Genomic DNA, 17025 nt, shown 5'->3' with positions numbered 1-17025 from the left:
AAAAAAATTCAGAACTATTAATATGGTAAGGTGAAATATTATCTTTCTTTTGAAGTGTGATCCGAGCTTTTAGAAACCATATTTGAAATAAACAGTGGCCACTTCTGAAATAATCCATCTGATTTTGGTCAAAAAATTTATCAATTTTGAAGTAAGAAATGCGCCTTTTCATAAGTTGTGTTTTTTTTTTTACAAAAGTGGAGCTTGTTTTTCAAATCTTAATTTTTTGTTTCAAAGTTCAAAGTTTTTTATTTGAAAATTTACAAACAAAAGTTAAAAGAACTCAACTCACACGAACATTCAGCAGGATAATATGGCGTTTCGTCACTTCCGTCTTGACAATGGTCTATTTTGTCACACATTAAATCGCTGTCTATACAATAGCCATTAGCACATCGAAAATCATCACAGGTTTCTGAAATATATAACCGTAACATTGTTTGTCACATATTGGGAAATTGTAGTATCAAGAAAAACGGTTTTGACACACAGCCATTATGCATATCATATTTTTCTGATTTGGCTTGAATGTTTTTTTTTTCAAAGGGCGTCATTATTTTAACTCGTTCTGAGGAGGAGGCATTTGGCTTCCAAGATGTTATTTTGTTTTGACATATCCAGCAGAAAGGCAACAGTGTCCAGATGCCAGTTGTTCTTATGCAATTGTACTGCCATACATGTACAATACATGTACAAAACCAATTGTCCAATGTTCAATTCTGAACATATTTCATGAATAACTATCACCACACATCATAATAAAGTTATATATGCAAGTAAACACACCAAGAACACCACCTCACTAGGAAATAACTTAGCGTTGTCTTTTTTGTGATTTTTCTTTCTAATATCGGCACGTTCCGTGAGTCATCTGCTCATTATCGGTGCGTTATGTCGATAAACTTACGCTCGCTGAATGACGTCACAGTTATGCGGAAAGAATATCCTCTCTGGTGTCTGCTGTTCTCAAATGAAGGGTCAAAAATCGGCCGGAAGTAAGCAGGGTGGCGGAATGGGAGAGTTGCAGGTTAGTTTGGCCTGGAATACAACGTTTGTTTGAATTAGTGAGTGAAAAGATAAACGATAAATCGTATTTTCCATCGTATCACCTGTCAGAAAGCCAACATATACATATATATATATGTAGTGGACAATAATTTTTAATGCCATGGAAAGGCATTTTAATTTTAATTTCAGTAAACTTTAGACTGATTAAAGTAACCTACCATGAGATTTCTTGTAATATCCCCTGAGTCAAAGAAGGACAGACTAACACCACAATCTTTGAAGCTGACAGTATCAAAAAATGACCATGAACTTTTTGCCTGCGGAGTACTGGTTGTTGCCTGCGTCCAGCGTAACCGAACAACTGGGACTGCTAGGATGGTGAGTGCTCCTAACGTCCGCCCCGGAGATCTCACCCAGCACCGCCCCACAGAACGAGCCGGGGATGTTCACTACAAAACAGACGGTTGACAATCGTTAAATCGTCAAGTGTTCAGGACTCTGTATTAATACTGTAAGAAGGTCGTTAACAAATCTGCACATGTTGTATATTGTTTATACGTTGAATTGATTCACCTTACATTTAGAGCTTCAGCATTCATTCATATTCCAGTGGTTTTTACGTCATACTCAAGAATATGTCACTTATACGACGGGGGACGTAATCAGACAGAGCTCGGGGAAACCTACGACCATCAGCAGGCTACTGGTAGATCTTCCATCGTATCACCTGTCAGAAAGCCAACATGGTCTGGACTTACGCTATTCAATGAGCTCCTTCAATGCGTTGCGTTTGTTATGTGAACGACTGCCGTTAGCTTCTAAATTTAGCTTGCCACTGTTTACATATCCTGAGTTTAGGGCCTGCTGTCTGCCTCTGCCTTAGAATGTTCCAGAATACGCTCAGTTCGGGGCCTGTTTGTTTACAACAAGTGTTCAAGAATTTTCTTATTCTAGAAAATTCCACCAGTCTATATAAGACCTATGAAAGCAAGTCAAAGGACGAGAAAGGAGAAAGGAGAATTTTTGAGAGTTTTGGATAATTTCGCTGTGTGTTACCTTAGTAGGACTTTTGTGATGAATTTTGGTGTCTTTATAGCCTCTGACTTTGTTATATCATATCTCCACTGAGCACTTGTTCAGTCTGAACTTGTATATTTAATTTGTGCTCTTGTGTACACAGTGCTTATTAGTACACGGACCTTGTCTGTGGAATTTTGTGTATATTTCTTCATACACTCAATTATACTGTGGATTTTCCCTCTTGTGAATATTGCCTCTGTGCATTTGTGCCTTTGTGGTTTTCAGCATTGTGGAGTATATGCGTCCATTTGGACTTGACACAATTGTACATGTAAGTACTTTAGTATTTGTATAGATATTGTTATCCATTCTTGTTAAACTTAAGTACTTTAGTATTTCTATAAGTCTTGTTATCTGTTCTTGTTAAACCTAATAAATTGTTGAAAAATAAAATCTGCTGGTTTTGGTTACTTTTTTGTGCGGCTAAACTGTCGTGTATTACGAACAAGCCATCTCTTTATAATATTGACAGTTTATGTCGTAACACGTTTCAAATTCTGTATTGTAAGATTTGGCTCAGCGCTGAAGAGAAAGCGTTGGTTGTGAGATATAGTCACGCAGACACACCTTAAATGAAAGGCGCTCCTTTAGGCGGCAATGTTAATCACAGAACTCCCAGGCAAAACTACGTGAGTATCTCAATTTCACTTTTATTCCAAGCGCTCAAAGCATCCCTTAAGAATTATATCACTATAACTAGGCTACTCTACATAAAAAGCTGACCGAGTGCAGTGAAAAAGGGACAGATTTCAGTCTAAAAACATGGAGACTGTTAAAATAATATGAAGCTGTATATGAAAAGAAAGTCTAAACAACAGAGATACTAATGCCTTTTAACATATCGGAGTTCAGTTATACTGAAATGCATATCGGTTACTTCTTTCTCGATATGTGTACAATCATTATGCCTTACTGAAATGTAACCATCGCCTGGTGTTAACTGGGTAATTCCAGGCTTTGGGTGAGAAATGAAAGGGTTGGAAATATCTGTGACGCTAATGGAGTAAAAATAAGTCTTGACCTTCGTGTACACGCTATTATATAGACTATGACACTAGGCTATCTCCCCCCTACATCACATATCAGACTGATATATAGAGTCGACTTGATATGTAAGGATTAACAAGTAGCCCGATGGTGAGATATATAGCTATAAAAACATCACAGGGCTGGACAAATACCAGCTCTCAAATATATCTTCAAGCGCAAGCTCTTCTACCCCATACATTAGCCATTCCATTGCTAGCGGGAATGGGTAATAGTGCTGACTCTATGATAAATAATAAATGAGTTTTAAGAAAACATCTCTGCCCAATCTTGTCCGTTGTTTAGGACGACAAAATACCTGGAGGGAAGCCAGTAAGGTAATGTCCAGTTTATGTCCGGAACAAATCCGAAATCCGGTTTGACGCCTGCACAACCTTTAATTTAATATACAGATATTAGCCACACAACCACACCCCACACAAAACGTATCTTGTTGTGACTTTTATCCTATTGTTGCAAACTTGTTCTACAAGGTTAAACATACTGAAAAACAAGTAATCAAATTCTGGCATTTGTAATTTTTCCTCAACCCTTAACGTTTAAAAATCGCAATGGTCTGTCTTTTAAAGCGCCTAATGATGAACCTGTTGAGGTTTCAATCTTTGTGAGAAACTGTAGTCCAGAATGTCAGCAGATCCTATGTATAAACGTGTTCGACTTAAAGATTTCTTTCATATAACCATTCGAATTTTGAAGTACTTAATGTTTATGGTTTTTAGCGAATGAAAACATCAGCATGCCTGAATTTGGTATTCACTTACACCCGGTCTTGGGCCGTATTTTGTGCAATTAGTGTAAAGGTCAACGCACCTGGCACCCACACCAATACATGTCCCCTGTCTAACAAAAACCATTGTCTTTTGAAGATGTGCTAAGATCTGTCAGGCTGAGCTTGCCTCCCACTGCGTTTCCAGAGGGAATCTTCAGACGTAGAAGTTTTGAGCCAGATTTTCGTTCGTTTACGGACAAGATAATGACACAGGTCTGGCATGTATTTCGGGTTGTCATAACACTCGACTTTGAATATCATGGGCATATGGAGTCCAGGTAGTTCAACGATGAGGTGTTGCATTCTCTTGGAATACACATGTACTGGCAGATTGCAAGATTCCTAATTTTATTGCTTGTATTTTGAACTGGCCTTATATACGCCTGATTTGCGCTCGAAAGTTCCCATGGCCAGAAGTTATCAGATTTAAAAGACGCTGTATATGGAGCAGTTACATGTACTTGATTATGGCGGTATCTACACATTGTCTGTGCTAGTCATAAGGTGAAAGCACTTATGGGAATAAAACACTGACCACGTATGATACCTTGCACATAGAGATCACACCGAAAGGTTGTCCATATGCATGTCCACCGACTTCATTAAGACAAGATGTTTTATCATGGGGAGCTCACTATCTCTCAGATCTGACATAGTACTGTCGAAAACTTTCGCGTTCATGAACTATGTCATGAAGCAACGTCATAAGGTAGCCAAAGTACCACCACAATAAAAGTCCCCACGCCATGCCTCACAAAACATTGATAGGGTACGCCAACTGTAACCTTCAATGCGACACATCTTATCCTACGACTGCTTTTGTAAGCTTATTTGCTTTGTTTCTCTCGGTGTTTTATCCTTCATGATTATAGTAGATCGTAAGGCAACATAGGAAAGAAAATGAACCTTGAAGATCAAAAGCCTTGAGGACTGATTTCAGGGGTTACGTGTGACTGTTTGACAAATATCACCATGTCGTTGCTGCTTTGGTTTTATTTCCCATATAGTAGTATTTTGTATTTGACTCTGTCTTTCGTTGTTGCAGCTTTCTAGCTAAACTCAATGATGAACTCGTCAATGTTCAGCCCCAGTTTATTTTTTTCGAAAGCTTGACGGTTGTTCGAAACTGTCTATAGACAGTATAGCTGATTTAACTTTTTATTTCCTTATTTATTTGATTCATGTTTTACGCTGTACTCAAGAAAACCGCGGCCTGCATTATGGTGGGAGAACAGTTGCTCCGTAACTTGCCAAAGGTGGGCGGTTTACCCCAGTCAATGTGGTTTCCTCCACACATAAAGCTGACCACCATCATATAAGTGAAAATCCTTGTCTACGGCGTTAAACAACAATCGTAAATAAATAAATAAGTAAATCTGATTGCTAAAAGAGCAAGACATACGTGTATATGTACATCACACGTAAATTGTGGGTTCGAGCTGATTAATCATTTTCTCGAAGCACACAACAATATTCACAGGCCGTCACGTGTTCCGTATGACGTGTTTATTGATTGGCTCGGGGGATATGCATTAGATCGTTGTGGCACTATTCCAAAGAGGCTGGGAAGAGAACAGTGTAAACACGTCTACCGGTGATGATACAGCTGACATTACTGACTGCTCAGGAAATCTCTAGAATCAACAGAAAAAGAGCTAACATTAGCAAACTCAAGAATTGTGGGATGTATCGTTGTGAAATGTTCTACATAAATACTGTTGTTGTACAATCCAAGTTCCGTCCAGAATGCGGACAATATGCAGCAGTGCCCGATCAGGTCCGTGAAGGATGTTTCATGTTCAAATGTATATGTTATCATATTACTATCAGTAAGTCATTTGACTGGCCCCGATAGATCAGTTGGTAGAGCGTCCGCTTAGGGGGCAGTAGATCCAGGGTCAATCCTGGGTCCGGTCACACCTCAGACCTCTTAAAAGATGAAGTTATAACTTCCTCGCTTGGCGTTCAGCATTCAGGGAATAGTGGTTAACCCGTATCAATTTAATTGTTCGGGTGGGGTGGCTTACTTGATTGATAAACTTGATAGACAAGCCAAACTTGCCAAAGGTCGGAGGTTTACCCCAGAGCGGTGGAAATTCGTCCTGCAACAAGGGGCACACTATATGCAATCTAAGGACTCCTTCGTCGTCATATGACTGAAAAATTAGGTACGACGCTAAACCCATGCACTCATTCATTCATAGAATCTCAGTGGCCTCCGTGGCCGAGGTGGTATTAGGCCGAGCCAGCGCGGCGTAATAACCTAGGAGACTTTAACCAACGATATCGCTGGGATTTCAAATTCATCTCATGCTGACTTTCCCTCCGTCCGTAATTGGAAAGGTTTGCCAGTAACCTGTGAATGGTTGTGGGTTTTCCCGGAGATCTGTCCGGTTTCCTCCCACCATAATAAGTGAAATATCCTCGAGTACGTCGAAAAACAGTAGTCAATCGTAGAATTTGATAAGCATCATAAACATGTGAAGGGTCACCTTGAATTACAAATCGTAAACATACATTGCACTGTTATTGTAGTGTATTTTTCAGATAAAACCATCTAAAAGCTAATCATTTATATGGCTACAGAATTTTTTCCACAAGGTTCGCCTGAACACAGATTGAATTCAGACTGGTTTTGAAAAAAAATCTGCTAGCTAGTGAATATAAATAATTCATAAGCGAGTGGTTAATACCAGTGAAGTGGTCAATAAGTCAGAGGGTCCTCATTGTCACAGCGAATAGGGTCATGTTTATTTCTGTGCAGTACGACCTCATTGTCACAGAGAATAGGGTTATGTTTATTTCTGTGCAGTACGTCCTCATTGTCACAGAGAATAGGGTCATGTTTATTTATGTGCAGTACGTCCTCATTGTCACAGAGAATAGGGTCATGTTTATTTCTGTGCAGTACGACCTCATTGTCACAAAGAGTAGGGTTATGTTTATTTCTGTGCAGTACGTCCTCATTGTCACAGAGAATAGGGTCATGTTTATTTATGTGCAGTACGTCCTCATTGTCACAGAGAATAGGGTCATGTTTATTTCTGTGCAGTACGACCTCATTGTCACAAAGAGTAGGGTTATGTTTATTTCTGTGCAGTACGTCCTCATTGTTACAGAGAATAGGGTTATGTTTATTTCTGTGCAGTACGTCCTCATTGTCATAGAGAATAGGGTCATGTTTATTTATGTGCAATACGTCCTCATTATCACAGGGAATAGGGTCATGTTTATTTATGTGCAGTGCGTCCTCATTATCACGGAGAATAGGGTCATGTTTATTTATGTGTAGGCGGAATGCAACCAGTGGTGGAAATCGTGCTTAGTTTTTATCTCACGGGATATGTTGGTGTTTGATTTCGCACAAGGAGTTTGGTTTTTGGTAAACATCGATCGCGTGCACTGCTCGTCTGTACTATGAGCCTGATGCATGGTGGGTTGTATTAATTGCTTAACTTAAGCTACATCTCGAAAGCACCGTCCAGTTCTCGCTTTGCGGTCATTTGACCTTATTCTGTATCCACTGATTTTCGTGGGAGGAACTTGTACACACTTTTTAAAACCGCTGTTTACCACAATGAATGGATGAACGATTACAGATTAACGCCATGCTTTTTTTTCTTGTGACAGATAGAAGTCGGTTGAAACCCTTCCATTTCTGCTATGTCCACACATGTCCGGAACTCAGGGCGTCTTCCCACTTTGACCGCGGTTATCCAAGTTTGCAGAGAAGCAAACAGCCCACAGTCTTGTTAAGAGGAGGGCGCATTAATGCAACGAACTACTTCTAATCCCGTAATTCCTTCCATCTGGTTTGATGCTCTAAATGATAGGTAATATTTAGAACTCATAAAGCTGGAGTATCCGTGTTCATGGCGATATAAAGGTCAATTGTAATATTCCTGTATTCCACACATAAATGTGGTGTACTCTCTGGGATAAATTAAGTTGCAGAATTTACCTACAACAATTGTGGTCAACTGTGTAATCCATGGCCGAGAGCCAGTCATTTGGTGATGTTAAAATGTCAAAAGTAACTCTTCGTTTAATAGACGCCTCACGAAACGATTATCAGGGGAAAGTAATGGCGCGTAAAAACAGAGGCGATTTATGAGGAAACATTTCACATAAAAGCACTAACGGCTGAATTAATCCACAAAAAGTAAGACGCTTGTTAGCAACACAAAAATCTTTGGAGGTACGAACTATAAACTAAAGGTACATTTAAAGTGACGTACATGGTTTCGAAGTGCGTCGGCAAAAATTAACCCGTATTATCAGGCTGCATTCGGATCGACAGTTACTAGCCCTCTTGGCCACTTTAAACTTGAAAAGTCACTAGAAAATTTTAATGGATGTGAATGATATGAAGAGCATGGATGGCTTCTAAGTGTCCAGATTTCTCAGACTATGTTCTGGAGAAAGAATGGAAAAACGGTAACAGCGCCCCAAAACTGCCAGCCCTTAATCTGACATCCTATTGCTGGCTGCCTCCAAATCTGGCAGCAGATGGTGCATATCGGGTCAGTCTGACTAATCATTTCAAAGAGCATTGACGTAAGAGCATTCTTCAGACTTCATTATTACAACTTCAAACAAGCGAGCCCTTTGGAAACATAACTCTTGAGTCGCGTTTTTCTCAAAGAATCTTCGTCAAGCTTCGTCATTGATAGATCGTGCTTTATTAGGAAGACTGATTTTCCAAATGATATTGTTTTATCAGGAACCATTCCAAAATGCTGAGTTGCTTTTGTCTCCATCCTACGTCAATACATGATTATTAGCATGATTTATCATCAATGGCTTACGTCTTACGTCAGCCAGATCAAAGAGAGACAGTTGTGTAGTGATAACAAGGGCCGACGAACGCGAGAAGTAGATAAATATGTAGGATATAGTACACTGAATAATGGGGTCAGTTGTCACATAGCAGATATCTGGGATTTTCTGCAGTTTATTAAAGACAACTGTGTTTTCTTTCACGAAGATTAGTTTAATGTAGCTTATCGTCAATATTCAACCGTGAACTCTGATTAAAGCTAGATAAACGGTTTTCATGTCAAGCCATTTATTTTGTATGCATCATTGTTAGCCCTTACATAAGCGTTTTACCACTTTCATCCACAGGATAATATACAAGTTGGAGAACCGTTGTGATAGTGATAAATTTATTCAATTACACGTAATTCAGTACAAAACAATTAAGTCAATTGTAACCTGATAAAGATTTACAAAATATTTACAAAAATGTTGAAATTTCCAAGTCACATTTGATGTAATATAGGCCTAAATGTACATATCAGGCGATAGGTAAACAGTGAATATATTAACGGCTTACTAAAACCTCATAAAAGGTCAACCAACGAAAACTCCCCCACCCGATATTCGCATTTGACCACCAACACCAGTTACAATTCAGTGGCCCTTTCGCTGCCTTCCAAAGCTGACAGATCTACAATGTATCAAGCCGTACACCTCACGTATAGCTACTTTTAATGTCTTGGTCCACCATGGACATACAATTCAAAACAGCAACAATATAATAATGTTACAATACAAACACTTTAATGTTACAATACAAAAACTTTTCACTTCCTCTATTAGTAGAGACATAAACGGCAAAACGGGTCTTTCGATCACCTTCTTAAGTTGGTCTGCCACGTGTTTAGGTACTGTCATCAAAATAATATACAGTGATTTGATTGGCACATATGAAATTTTTTATTCCCATAAATCCTTGGCCATCTTGAGCAGGTATCTAACTGAATAACGTAAATGGTCTGTTAACTTTCCGCGTACCCGCTACATCAGCCAGGAAGCGGAGGAATATAAAATTGTATGGCACGTGGTGCCTAGCTTGATTTATTGAAGATCGAAACAGTGGTTTTAAAGTCTGACGCATTATGAAGGGCCGCGATGTACTCCGATGGAACCGAGAACGTACGGTTTATCCCGGAACGTAATCCGAGTTGATACGTGTATACCTTAATGATGTTCATGATTGTAGCCGCACTGCAATTATAAAGCATGTATACGTGCAGATCCAAACTTTAATGTTTAACGATGCCCCAGTTTTTGTGTCAGAATTTAATGACTTCCATACTGTCAGATCTGAGCCAGATTTATGTTGTTCATAATTATGATAGCACCGCAATCTTCATGTACGCCCAAGGCACACAGCTTTCAACGTCAAAAGCCATAGAAGGCAACTTTACCTGTTGTTATTTCTTGAAAGCACTGATGATCAAGGCTATCAGATTTGAAATACTCTGGATAAGTCAATAATAAGTCATAAAAGTTCCGCATGTATGAGACATTAAGGACTTGCTCTGAAAAACTGTAGCACTTAAAAGAAACAGTATGCCGTAAAAATCTTATAACATGGAAAGTTAAGAAACAATCTCTACAATACAAAAACACACATCATAGATAGTAAAAAAAACTCATTTGAACACGATACCTTTCACGACTTGTGGCATTTTGTGGCAAAATCTTATAAGTATAAGTGAAACTTAAGTGCACTAAATAGAAGTAATAAATATACCCAACTTATTCCATGGGCTCAAGTTAATTAATACATTTCTCCTTCTAAACAAAAACATTCGTTATTAACGTAACACGCCACTGTGAGTCCCTTCACTTTCTTTCAAGACTGTGTAGGTTCTCTTTACACTGGCAGTGTGCGGAGATTTATCCGTTCGGGGACATGGTGAAGATGATCATTAAACTGGCAGTGTGCGGAGATTTATGCGTTAGGGGACATGGTGGAGGTGTGCGGAGATTTATCCGTTCGGGGACATGGTGGAGGTGTTCCTTACATTTACATTGTGCGCAGATTTATGCGTTAGGGGACATGGTGGAGGTGTGCGGAGATTTATGCGTTAGGGGACATAATGGTGAAAGTGCTCCTTACACTGGCACTGTGCGGAGATTTGTCAGTTAGGGAACATGGTGAAAGTGCTCTTTAGACTGGCACTGTGCGGAGATTTATCTGCTAGCAGACATGGTGAAAGTGCTCCTTACACTGGCACTGTGCGGAGATTTATCTGCTAAGAGACATGGTGGAAGTGCTCTTTACACTGGCACTGTGCGGAGATTTATCTGCTAGGAGACATGGTGGAAGTGCTCTTTACACTGGCACTGTGCGGAGATTTATCTGCTAGGAGACATGGTGGAAGTGCTCTTTACACTGGCACTGTGCGGAGATTTATCTGCTAGGAGACATGGTGGAAGTCCTCTTTACACTGGCACTGTGTGGAGATTTATCTGCTAGGAGACATGGTGGAAGTGCTCTTTACACTGGCACTGTGCGGAGATTTATCTGCTAGCAGACATGGTGGAAGTGCTCTTTACACTGGCACTGTGCGGAGGTTTATCTGCTAGGAGACATGGTGGAAGTGCTCTTTACACTGGCACTGTGCGGAGATTTATCTGCTAGGAGACATGGTGGAAGTGCTCTTTACACTGGCACTGTGTGGAGATTTATCTGCTAGGAGACATGGTGGAAGTGCTCTTTACACTGGCACTGTGCGGAGATTTGTCACTTTTAGGACATGGTTGATGTACTTGTTGCAGGCATTGTATGGAAGCTTATAAATTAGGAGACATGCAGGACGTGCTCGTTACACAAGCACTGTGTGGAGATTTATCAGTTTGGGGACATGGTGGAGGTGCTCGTCAGAAGATTGCTGGCTGTGGTAAACATGGTTTCTTCATTAGAGTATTTGTTACATTGTGCGTCCTAGGCTGTATTATAGGCACAATCCTTGATAGGAAAAATGAATTGTTTACTGCTGGTACAGCTGCAGGATGCCATCCAATTAGTGCTTTGCATGGCATCTTACCAGACTCTATTTCTAATGGGTATCGCGAAGGGTGCTTATACACACCTTTTAAACGAGCTGTTTATAGGTATGATTTGTCTTCGTGACAAAAAAATTGAGCTGGAACTCTTCCTGTACCAATATATCCTCACTTGTCAGAAACACAAGGTCACTTATTTTTCTGTTTATCACAAGGTCACTTGTCTTTCTGTTTATTGTCAAAAGTTAATACCTCTCTTCCTCGCGCGGTTCTATCCTATGAAATATGACTATGGACATGAAAGAGGTGAATTCTATTAGAGTAATAGAATTCGCCTACAACAACTGTGTAAATTCAATTAATAATATTCATTGGTTTACATTTCTGGGCGTGTGTATTTTGTTCACCAAGTATGGTATTTATGGAGAAACGTTCAGTTTGTGATTTTTATTCTCCGTACCACTTCCAATCTGTAAATATCTATTCGCCTGAAGATGGCTTAACAACACGCAAACTCCAGTGAATTATCCACTAGCTTAAAGCTACCCAAAAGAAAATGCGTATTATATGGAGTGAGTGCTTGGGGTTTAACGTCGTACTCAACAATTTTTCAGTCATATGACGACGAAGGAATCATTAGGGTGCATGTACGTGTAATGTGCCTCCTTGTTACAGGACGGATTTCCACCGCTCTTTTATTCAGTGCTGCTTCACTGAGACGACTTACCGAAGGCAAAAATAAGCCGCCCCGCCCGAGCCATTATACTGATACGGGTCAACCAGTCGTTGCACTATCCTCTTCATGCTGAACGCCAAGCGAGGAAGTTACAACTTCCTCTTTTAAAGTCTTAGGTGTGACTCGATCAAGGATTGATCCTGGATCTACCGGTCCCGAAGCGGACCGTATTATATGGAAAAGTGGTTTCGCGGAACCAGTAGATGAATTAGTTGATAACAGTAAAATGAGTATTTGCTGCACAAAAATCTTTTGATCAACCAACTAACAAATAAAACAATGCATCTGAGTACATCCATTGTTCGATAGGGCGTTTGAAAAATACCAACCCTTTATTTTGCTGACTCCGGCATCCACAATTATTAATTATGCGCACCGTACTAAACACGTTAAGTCGCTTCGGTAACGTAAGAGAACATAAAGTGTATATAAATGATGTGTAGACTATAATCAATTTTATAAATGTCCTAATTTCTCAGATCAGAGATGTGGAGTTAGAAAAAAGTGAACACCACCCGAACACCACTGACGGATAAGCTGGTATGGGAATCAGCCTGACTCGCCATTTCAAAGATCATTGCCCAGATTTCATTAAAGCAACGTCCACCTTAGGACAATCAGTTCTGTCGTTGCAGTTTTCTCGAAGAATCGTTCAGCCAATAATTGCCAATAATAGATCCTGCCTTCTTGGAAAATTATTGTTCTGAGCAACTTCATTGCCAAATAACCATGTAGTTTAACAGGACGTTATTATATCCAGTAATACTCGGTTGACTATGTCTCCAGCCTACCCCGTAGCACGATTATCGACATGGTTTGTGTTTACACTGGCCAATAGCCAAATCAAAAACAGAGAGAAACTCCGCATGTCAGGACTGTGCGATAAACCCACACAGTGGTAAAGCATGTGGCATATAGTGAACTGAGTAATGAATTCAGATCTTTCTTGTCCGAAATCTGGTATTTTTGACAGTTTATTACAGCCTACCACGTTTCCATTCACGAAATCTAGGTTTGTGCGGTTTATCTCTCTTTGAACTCTCTATGAATCTGATTAAATCTTTTATGTTTCATGTTGGCTATATTTTGTTCGCACTAATGCACATTACGCGACCAGAGGTTTACCCATTTTATCGAATTTGAAAATCTGATGTGACGTCACCGTGTGGCACTATTAAATTGTCTTACATCACAGAGCAGTTATCATTTAGCACGTGATTTTATCAAGCTCTGTTGTTACTACGGTTTGTATAGGTTTATGAACCCACACGGCTTTTCTGAAAACAGTTCCACAGCCTGTTGACATACATCAGTACCTCGGACTCCATGTATTTGTACTTTGTTAATTATTCCAGTCTGGTTTGATTATCTATGGGAGCCTTTAGCGATAAGGACAAAAGTATACAAGCTAAAGTGTCCGTATGAAGTCAACTGTGTTATTTCTCTATTCTATGGACACCCATCAACGTACGAACATACCCTCCGGCAATGGCACGAAGTGATGATCCGATAATCGGCTTCCACAGTATTCCACGCCTAAAGAATTTGACATCCTCTTATCCTTCTACCTATAAAGGTGAATTCTATTATATTCACAGAGTACACTATCAAGAACTGTGTAACTTCTATCACGTAATGATCATCAGAATCATGGTTTTTCTTGATGGCTGTAATTTGTTCACTAAAGATGGTATTTTGATGAAAAAGATGGTGTCATCTAGTATTTCGTTCACCAAATATGGCATTGTGCAGAAAGGTTTGGTTTGTGATAAATTATTCTCTATACCACATTCAACCTGTAACCATGAAGGTGACTGAATGCCATGCAATCTTTAGCCACCTGATTTATCCAGTTGCTCCAGGAGGAACTGTTGTCTTAAACTATACTTAACGTGGGCTGAAGAGCGTGAAACCACATCCAACACAGAATGGACTGAACTGCCAAATATTATAACTGGCATTACGCACTACGTGTAACGACTTGCACTGTCACTTGGGCTAAATCAAATAGAACACGCAACGAACTGAATTCCCTGGTGGGCTAACCCAGATATAAACTGTCACGATTTTGAACAGTCACGCTGTATTGGTCACATATATTGTGTGACAACAAACACTGTTCGGAGTCTCAACCACACTGAATGTGTAACGATTTGCCTTCTATAATGCGCTAAAACAAATGCAACTTGTAACGAGTTTCGTTGCTTGCATACGTTTAAAATATTTTCAATCAACATTCCATCACTCCAGAAAAACTATGACACCTCTGTAATTAGAAAAAGTTTGTAAAGCTGACAATGTTCAAATACTGGTCACTCTCGTACACATACTTCTAGGTAAGACAAATTAGACATCACATTATTCCGAAAGTCTGATTGACCAATTGATCCTGCAGTTTAGCCCAAACCATTTGTAAACTCTGGAATTGTCAGCTGATTTTGTCTACCTCCAATGTCGGGATGGTTTACAGTTACGATACTCATCACATAGTAAAATCAAAGGGGAATACACTGTTGCATGGTAACTCGACTACATGCATGTATATAGAAAAATGAACAGAGCACTAAGCCCAAATGTTCCTTAACTGAGGCTGTCAAACTGGCTAATTATGCCATCATCACACATTACATGAACAAAGTTTCATTTCTTTCATTCATTCATCGCCATTTGGGAAATTGGATGTAAAATTATCATACGTTAAATTCCAATTGTTTTATTTAACCAAAATTCTATTGGATTATGTGGAAGATTCAATTATCGTTTCAAGTCATAAAATTACAGCGTACGTTTTTATATCATATTTCTTACAGACACAAAATTGCCCAGGCAGGAACATATACTGCCTTGCCACTTTGCGTGCGGTCATGTGAGTTCACTGAGAAGTAAACCCCGCTAGGGCTTGTTAGGACACGGGGGGACATCAATGCCTCGAACTACCTATACGTCGTTAATTTTCCCATCTAGTTTGATTATCCAAGTGAACCTCGGTGAGAACTCATAAAGTTAGAGTGCCCGTGATAAAGGCGATGTAAAGGTCAGCTGTCTTGTACCTGTTTCCAAGAGAGAAGGCGCCTTTTATCTTGTTAACTAGAGAGGGGAATTATATTAGACTAACGGAAATCACCCACCATAAATGTGGTCAGCTGTGTAAATGTGCTGCTGAGAGTGCTGCGAGGAATAATTGCCGGAATCACCTGTTTATTTAATATCCGTGTTTGGTGCACTAAACATTGTGTTTGGTTCACTAAATACGAATACATTAAACATGGTATTTGGTGCACGAGACATGGTATTTGGTGTACTAAACATTGTGTTTGGTGCTCTAAATACGAATACATTAAACATGGTATTTGGTGCACGAGACATGGTATTTGGTGCACTAAACATTGTGTTTGATGCACTAAACACGAATACATTAAACATGGTATTTGGTGCACGAGACATGGTATTTGGTGCACTAAACATTGTGTTTGGTGCACTAAATACGAATACATTAAACATGGTATTTGGTGTATTAAACACGAATACAATAAACATGGTATTTGATGCACGAAATATGGTATTTCCAGAGTAAGTGTTGCGCTATCTTTGATGACTAATTATTGTGTAAGCCACAGTGTGTTCACGATCTGCACTAGCTAATGATCGTTTAATCATGGGCGACATGCGAGGACTGACATATAGTTGAGTGCTGTAGATCGCATTTCTAATTTTGTAGATCTACGTTCCATTGCCTGACAGTATTAATCATATAGAACGTTAGATGAATTGAATTCTCTGCCAGTCTTAACCATCTTAACTTGTAACCAGTACTAAAATTTGTCTGGGATTTGCGTTGTCAAGTGAATAAAACATTTTAGAGTTTCAGTTACAGTTTAAAACTAAGTGACTAAAAGGTCTTAGAAGTTACTCTTGTCGGAGAGATTTAGGACGTGCTTAAAGAAACTTCCCGAGAAACGGACTCCCGAGAAAAGCTAAATGGTTTCGTGAGCCAGCAATGTCCTTTGAACAGTTTGATAAGCAGCCTTCTAAATTGTGTTGATAAAAGGTAGATCGCAATATCACATCACGAAAAATGGAATACAGAACATTAGCTTGATGTTAAAAAGTTGTAATCTCATTCGACTTCTGAACACCAAACGCGTACCTTTCCCGGCGTGAGGCCCCGGCTGCCATCTGACATCATCCCAGCGTTCAAACATAAGGCGACACCAAGTTTTAAGTTTTCGGCAAAAAGTAGTTCTGACATTTTGAGTCTGTCTACTCCTATTAACATTTTGCTCTTTATCATGTGTCGCATGTGGCTTGGTCAAATAAAAAGATGTTTCACTTTCTCTCAAGAGATTGCAAATACTTAAAACCACTACTTTTATCACTCACGGCTCATAGAAAATGGTTAGAATACACAGAAACTTAGCACACAAGATGTCGGTTTACAAATGAATCATGTGATAAATCGTTGTAACAGTCAGCACACAAAGACATAATAAAATATATGCTGCGTGAACGTATATGCAAAATGTCTGAGAGACGATAACATAAGCCATGGTGCTAGGTGTAAGTTGTTACAGTTTATGCGTTT

The 17025-nt window shown here is 39.4% G+C and overlaps 1 protein-coding gene across 1 annotated transcript in view; it reads right to left on the bottom strand.

The window, feature by feature from the left end:
* Positions 1 to 17025, bottom strand: part of LOC135475915 (uncharacterized) — a 62206-nt gene that overhangs the window by 5813 nt on the left and 39368 nt on the right. Inside the window, exons 2-4 of the mRNA XM_064755876.1 lie at positions 1227 to 1457; positions 908 to 1038; positions 293 to 415 (exon numbers count right to left, since the gene is read on the bottom strand). Of these exons, the coding sequence (XP_064611946.1) occupies positions 293 to 362 (70 nt within the window). The 5' untranslated portion in view covers positions 363 to 415; positions 908 to 1038; positions 1227 to 1457. The remainder of the gene's footprint in view (positions 1 to 292; positions 416 to 907; positions 1039 to 1226; positions 1458 to 17025) is intronic.

This window comes from Liolophura sinensis, chromosome 9 (assembly GCF_032854445.1).
Source record: "Liolophura sinensis isolate JHLJ2023 chromosome 9, CUHK_Ljap_v2, whole genome shotgun sequence".
Taxonomy (NCBI): domain Eukaryota; kingdom Metazoa; phylum Mollusca; class Polyplacophora; order Chitonida; family Chitonidae; genus Liolophura; species Liolophura sinensis.
Note: the sequence above shows the minus strand (reverse complement) of the source record. Positions and strands in the feature narration are given on the sequence as shown.